General features: G+C 38.1%; 1 protein-coding gene across 1 annotated transcript; it reads left to right on the forward strand.

The window, feature by feature from the left end:
• The first annotated feature begins 248 nt into the window (after positions 1–248).
• Positions 249–2,640, forward strand: LOC109621838 (zinc finger protein 84-like). The gene is made up of 6 exons (XM_020076012.3): positions 249–506; positions 570–832; positions 894–1,205; positions 1,785–1,990; positions 2,069–2,288; positions 2,358–2,640. The coding sequence occupies exons 1-6, from the start codon at positions 360–362 to the stop codon at positions 2,539–2,541; spliced, it is 1,332 nt and encodes a 443-aa protein (XP_019931571.2). The 5' UTR covers positions 249–359; the 3' UTR covers positions 2,542–2,640.
• Positions 2,641–7,364: the final 4,724 nt, after the last annotated feature.

Consider the following 7,364-nt stretch of genomic DNA (forward strand, 5'->3'; position numbering starts at 1 on the left):
CATAAGAAATTCCTTGCCTGAATCGCCCAAGAAACTGAGCTTTCAATGCTTTTCAACTGCAAGTTCGGTAGGTGCAACAAGCAGTTATCGCACTGCTAATCGTCAAAATAGTGCAATTCAACCCAAATTAACAGTCAAATGAATGTATGTAATGTTCCCCAGTTACAGGCTGATGAAGGGTTAATTCTTATTAGAAGATTTGTATCCTACTAGAATGAATGCCTTTGAATGTTTTTGTTTATTTTCATTCATCTTGTGCAGTTTGTGGACTTGTGGTCTACCAAGCTGTTTCAGTGTGGTTCTAAGATAATATATTTTGCTGGTGTTTAGGAAGTTTTAATACAATTTCGCACAAAGAAATGACATCCGAAACTTTTAAAATCAAAGTAGAGACTTCCGAAAGCATTGAACAGGTTTGCAGACTATGTTTGGGTGAAAATCGGCTTCAGAATATATTTATGAAAAACGATGTTCAGCAATGGATCTACAACTATCTCTCAATCACGGTAACGGGCGAAATCGATGGTTTCAAATTGTTCGTAATGTTTTAATCAATTTAACTTTTAAAGGTTTCCGAAACGGATACTATCAGTCAATTGATCTGCACCGACTGCCAAACACGATTAGAGGAATTCCATGCTTTCAAGCAGCGCTGTCTAGATGCTCAAGATGTACTGGAAGGAAAGTCATTCACAGAGATCCAGCGTAACAAATTGAAGTGTGAATTTTGCGCCAAAGTGTTTCCAGTCAAGCAGAAGTTGATCAATCATAGGAAATCTCACAAATCTAAGAAATTCAAGTGCACAATTTGTGGCAAGGGATTCCAACAACCGTAAGATACTGCGAGATCAATCCAAGCGTAAAAAGCACTGAACTATTAATTCTTATTTCAGCTCACGCGTGGCAAGGCACATGACGGTTCACAACAAAACTATCAAAAGTACTATGGCAGATAAGCCTAATGAACCAAATACGGTACTCGTTCAGTCTAAGCCTGTTGTCAAGTATGACTCCCTTCAATGTAATTCCGAAGTAGAAGCAAGTCCCACAATCGATGATCAGGAAGATCAAATTGATGGGCAGTTTGAGTGCGATTTTTGTGATAAAAAATTTGAACTGAAAAAAAGCCTGATGGATCACCGAAGAAATGTGCACCTGCCAAAACGTCACAAATGTTCAATTTGTAGCAAAAGTTTTATAACAAGGTAAAACATGTATGTATTTGTAATAATTTTGACACAGAACTACGGCTGTAACTCTGAAGTTTTGGGCGAAAGCTAATTTCACTCCATCGAACATATCCAAATGTTCCCAGACCAAATTTTAACCCTCTACTTCCCATGGTTGCTCTAGAGCACCATCGATTTTCGACGAACCCGAGACAAACGAAATCAGATGAATATGATGCAACAGTTATTAGAATATGATTGTAATCCTATTAGGCAAACTCAACTCCCAACTACTTGTTTCAATAGTGGAACTATTGATAAACAATCAAAATACTATTGATTTACAACTAAAATTTTTTTCGTCGATTTCGAAAAATTTGACCAATTTGCAATAACTTTTGTTCAAGCACTTTTTTCGGAAACGCTTTCTTGGCATGGAAATAGTCGTTCAAAGTCGTGGGAAGGAAAGGGTTAACTATTCCAATGCATCCTTTAAAAACTTGCTAATGTTTTGCGTGTTCAGAGAACTGCTGCAGTAGATAAAGGCTTGAGCAATACGAGGGAGGACAAAACAAATGCGAATGCCAACAAACAGACACTTCTTATTCATTTCAGAACTCGTCTAGATCAACACATCAATATTCATGCGGGATTCATACCAAACGGAGACGAATCGGACGTGATCGATCCAAAACAAGCTGAAACAGATGCAAATTCGGACCCGGAAAACAAACAAGCAAAGACGGAGAAAGAGCCCTGTTCAGTCTGCAAACGATTCATTAAAGCTTCTTCTATGGACGGTCATTTGAACAGACACAAAGGTTTGGGTCAAAAACCATGCAGTTAAAGCTGGTTATGGATCAGGGATTATAATTTTTGTGAATTAATTTTCCCCGCAGGTATTAAGCCCTACCAGTGCGAGATGGGTTGCCCGGAGATGAAATTTCACTGCAAATTGCAGAGAAAAAGTCACTACCATGACATCCACGGATGGCGGGCTTACGAGTGTACCATTTGCCACCAATACTTCCAGACCGGCAGGAGCTGCAGGAGGCATAAAATCAAAGCCCATGGGCAGGGACACAAGTGCACCGTTTGCCACGTGATATATGAGACAGGGTATAGTTGCAGTGCTGGAGCACATGTTCCAACTGAACGATCTGGAGTAATCGTTTGATCTTATTTTAGCGCTGGACTCGAAAAACACATTGCAAAGACACAACACAACAACCACGCTGAAGAGAGCTCTGATAAGCAGATGAAACAGGAGGAATGTCAGGCGAAAGAACAATCGATGGAGACGGAAGACCTATTTGAGGCAGAAGATATCAAAGTTGAGTATCAATCGGATGACGATGGAGAAATGCCATGAAGAACGGAGAAAATACAGTTTTTTAACGGTTGTGCAATCAGTAAGCACCGGTAATAAAATACATGTTTTGTACCTATGAGAAAATACCTATCTAAGCCCAAAAGCTTAAGTGATCCATTTTATGTACAACTATCTGGAATGTTCGCATAATAGACGGGCTTGGTGGTCTGGTGGCTACCGTTTCTGATTCGTATGCAGAAGGTCCTGGGTTCAATCCCTGGCCCGTCCCTTTCCTCCGACTCTGTATCTTTCTATGTACTTTCTCCCTCCTCTCTACATATACAACTCATGTACATTCATGTGTTCATTCAGAGCCATCGCTAGAACCAGAAACTGATTGAAAAAAAATCCGTTTTGCTCCCTTCCAACTTTCACTGCACAGTATCTACCAGATAACGTCTACGAGTTATGCGATCTCATGCGAGCTGTGCCGCACATTTTCAGAATAATAAAACACAATTCTTAGATAGATCTTATCATACTTGGCATCCACGCACCAATGTGTGAGCCCTCTGCCAATTTTATCCTACAACACTCCGATATCCGCATGAATTTGTGCAGACGCAGAGGTATATTCGGTCTGATGTGGATACAAATGATTGCAATCATCACTTCCGTTTCTCTTCCCCACATTGACCTGCAACCTGACGTAGCAGGCGCCATGTCGCTTAAGATAGAAGATCACCAACGCTCACACACTGACGATGCCTGCTAATCCCCGGCAGATATCTCATTGGTTCCTTGTGTGAGTGTAGCTGGTCTGGCGATACTGGAGTAGCATCCAGTGTATCCCCAGAACGTAAGAAACTTCCCCAGGAGTTACTTTTTGATTTTTTTTTCAGAAATTCTCTCTTGGGATTTCTCCAAGAATTCTCTCTGAGCATTCTTTCAGAAGTTCCTCCTGGGGATTTTGATGGATGTTCCTTCAGGGATTTTATCCAGGTAATCCTTTTGGGGATTCTTTTGCGAAATTCCTCCAGGGGTTCTTTCGAGAGATTCTTCCAAAAGTTCTCTCTGGCGATTCCTCCAGAAGTTCTCTCAGAGGATTCCTCCAGGAACTTCATCTGGGGATTCCTCCTGGAATTCCCCATGAAAACTGCAAAAAATTCCCAGGAGTTACCTCTGGGGATTCCTCCAAGAGTTTCCTTTTGGCATTCTTTTAAAAGTTTCTTCTATGGGCTCTTCAAGAAGTTTCCCTCCCACGGTGGTTCAGGTTGTTTTCCCTCAAAACCAAATGGCCATCAACAGAGTTGGATTCAATCCTGTAACTAAATAACACTTCTCCGATGGGATTTTGAACACTGGTAATCACTCAATTATTTAAGATCCTGAAGCATTTGCTCAAACTAAAGGAGTCTCCAAAGGTATCACCAGGAGTTTTCAAGGGATTCCCGCAGAAAATCCTCCAGGGATTTCATTAGAAATTCCATCAGGGACTCTTTCAAGAATTCTTCCAGTTTTTTTTGTGCAATTTCTGGAAGAACTTCTGAAAAAATCCCAGGAGGATACTGTGATAATTTCCTGTAGGAATATTTGGGGAAATCGCAGGAGATATTTATGATGGAAATGCAGGAGCAAATTTCAACAAAAGAAACGCTTGTAGGAATTTCAACAGGAATCACTGAAGGAATTTTACAAAGGAATCTTGGAAAAACTCTTGGCAGAATTTCCGAAACAATCACCGAAGAATTTTTCAAGAAAATTTTAGAGGAATCTCCGAAAAACTTTATGGAAGAACTTTTAAAGAAATGCCATGCTGAAACTCCTGAGAAAATGCCTAAATTCTCTAGAAATATTTTCGAAGGAATCCCTGAAGGAATTTCAGGATGAACCAAGGCACGAACTTCTTAACGAATTCCTAAAGAAATTTCTTAAATTCCAAATATGAATGAATCTCTGGAGGAATATCTGAAGAAGTTCTAGGGAAATTCTTCAAAACTTCCTGGAGAAACTCTTCGATAAACCCTTTGTGGTATTCCCACAGACAAACAGACATACTACTCAAATCGAAATCGTCGCACGATTTAACGGTGATTTTGAAAATATAGTGTGGTTCGGACTGTGCTCGCATGTGTCATGGTGGCGCTGCTGTGCCTGCATCACCTCTCAATTTTGGAGAGAAATGAACGCTACGCCGATCAATGTTTACATAAAATGACTCAATCATGAACCTTCATTCATGTTTTATGAATAGATGACGCCACGGGGGAGTCGTCACCTGCTAAATTGTTACATCAAGCCGAGGGAAACAACACCTGCAAATTAATGCTTCGGATTGAGCATTATAGAGGGTGCTAGTGAGGTGCCAAACGATGTTTTTGAAGCAATTTTCTTTTAAGTAGTATGTCTGTTTGTCTGTGGTATTCCTAGAAAAGTTTGTTAAGGAAATTTTAAACATTTGTGGAGGATTTGCCTAAAGTACTCCTGGGAACTTCTTAAAAGAATCTTCAAAGGTATCACCAGGAGTTTTCAAGGGATTGCCTCAGACAATCATCCAGAAATTTCTTTAGAAATTCTTTCAGGGATTCCTCGAGCAATTTTTTAGAAGAACGTCTCCAAAAATCCCTCGGGTAACTTCTGAAACAATTCCCGTAGGAATCTTTAAAAAGAATTAGGAGAAATTTTTGATGTAACTACTGTAGCAATTAAAAAAAAACATGTAGGATTTTCAGAAGGAACCCTTGTAGGATTTAAAAGAATTTCCGAAAAATTTCGTTGAAGAAGTTTTGAAGAATTCCCTTGTTGAAACTCATGAAGAAATTCTCAAAATTCAGAAGGATTCTTTAGAGGTTCTTCATGATAAATCCAAGCAGGAATTTCTGAAAGAAACTCCAGTAGAATTATTCTAAAATTTTCTGAAAATACTCTTGAATGAACCTTTTGGGGGTAAATCTGAAAAAAATCTATAGAAATTTTTGGTGGAAAACTTCCTGGAGAAACTTCTTGGTAAACCCTTGGTGGAATTCCTAGAAAAGTTATTGAGTAAATTTTAGGTAAATTCCTGAAGAAATTCTTTTAGAAATTCATGGTGGATTTACTGAAAGCATTCGTGGAGCATTCTCTAAACGTGTTTCTGAAGGAATTCCTGTTTTTTGCTGAGATATTGCTAAAGGAGGTCATGTTAGAATCCTACGAAATATTTATGAATAAATTCCTAAAAAATCCGTTGAAAAATTTCCTTAAAAATGCCAGAGACATTTCTGGCGAAATACATGGAGGAATATCTGGAGGAAATCCTGAAGGAATATCTAGATGAACTCCTGCAGAAGTCTTCGCAGGCATTCCTCTTAGAATAAGTGAAAATAATAATGCAAAAATCTTAACTTTTGTGGAAATTCCGAAAAATTCTAAAAAACTTTTGAAGAATTCGCTTGCTATAACTCATGAAGAAATTCTCAAAATTCAGAGGAATTCAGGATGAGCTCCAGCAGGAATTTCTTAAGCCTTATCGAGTAGTATTACTTTAAAAATTTCTGAAAAAACCCTTGAATGAACCTTTGGAAGAAAATCTGAAAAAAATCCAGGGAAATTCTTGGTGAAGAACTTCCTGGAGAAACTTCTTGGTAAACCCTTGGTGGAATTTCTAGAAAAGTTTATTGAGGAATTTTTAGGAAAATTCCAGGTGAAATTCTTTTAAAAATCGTGAAGGATTTTCTGAAAGCATTCATGGAGCATTCGCTGAACGTGTTTCTGAAGGAATTCCTGTATTTTGCTGAGATATTGGTAGGAGGTCATGTTTGACGCCTTCGAAATATTTATGAATAAATTCCTTAAAAATCCGTTGAGAAATTTTAAAAGTTATACCTAAAAATTCCAGAGAAATTTCTGGAAAAATATATGGAGGAATATCTGGAGGAAATCCTGTAGGAGTCTTTGCAGGAATTCCTGTTTGAATCACTGAAAATAATAATGCAAATATCTCTGGAGGAATTCCTGCTGTTTTTTTTTAAATGAATTCCTGAAGAAATTCCAGCGGGAATTTTCAATCTAATCCCTAGAGCTTTTGCCGATAATATTAGTAATGAATGCTAGAAAATTGAATCTTTAGGAAGGTAACTACCCTGAGAACAACTGCAACTTTATGTTCGTTCAGTGGCGATTCCCTAACCTCAATTCTACCTGTTCATCGAATGTAAATTCTTGAATTTTCTCAACAAATTGGCTTGTAATTTGTGGAAAATTACGAGAATAGCCGTTTTCGTCCATTTGCAATTTGGTTCTGATCCTGAATCCTCCGTAATTGCAAGTTTTAGGGTCGTTGAAGAGGTAAAAATCAGGTTACAAAACGCCACTGTTTATGTTACCTTTGTAGTTAGTTACCTTCCTGAACATTAAATTTTCTAGCAATCAGTACTATTATTCTCATTCTCTACATACATGAAGAAATATCTGTACGAATTTCTGGAAGATTTTCCAAAGAAACTGCTGAAAAAAAGTGAATAAATCTTTCAAGAACCTGGTGGAGTTCCAGAAGCAACCCATGAAATTCTACCTAAAAGGATTCTTGTGGAGATTCTTGAGGGTATATCTTAAGAAAGCTATGAATGAATTTCTTTAAAAATCTTTGGATGAATTCTGAAAGAAAAAAAACGACAGATTTTAAGACAGAAATCCTGGGGTATTTTCTGAGGCAACTCATGAAGCAATTTAGAAAATATATATGAAAGAATTCTGAACGAAATCCTTGAACAAATTTATGGAGGAATCGCATAAAGAACTTATGATGGAATATCCGCGGAAATTTCTAAACAGATCTCTGGAAATGTTTTTAAAGTATTGCATGATAACCATCATGGTGTCGAAACGAGTTTTGAAGTGTGGGG

Source organism: Aedes albopictus, chromosome 2 (assembly GCF_035046485.1).
Source record: "Aedes albopictus strain Foshan chromosome 2, AalbF5, whole genome shotgun sequence".
NCBI lineage: Eukaryota > Metazoa > Arthropoda > Insecta > Diptera > Culicidae > Aedes > Aedes albopictus.

Excerpts from the sequence above, each read along its gene's own strand:
- LOC109621838 (XM_020076012.3), top strand. The coding sequence starts at position 360 with ATGACATCCGAAACTTTTAAAATCAAAGTAGAGACTTCCGAAAGCATT. Across the intron at positions 1,206-1,784 it reads AGCAAAAGTTTTATAACAAG|AACTCGTCTAGATCAACACA; the intron begins GTAAAACATGTA and ends TATTCATTTCAG. Across the intron at positions 1,991-2,068 it reads TCATTTGAACAGACACAAAG|GTATTAAGCCCTACCAGTGC; the intron begins GTTTGGGTCAAA and ends TTTTCCCCGCAG.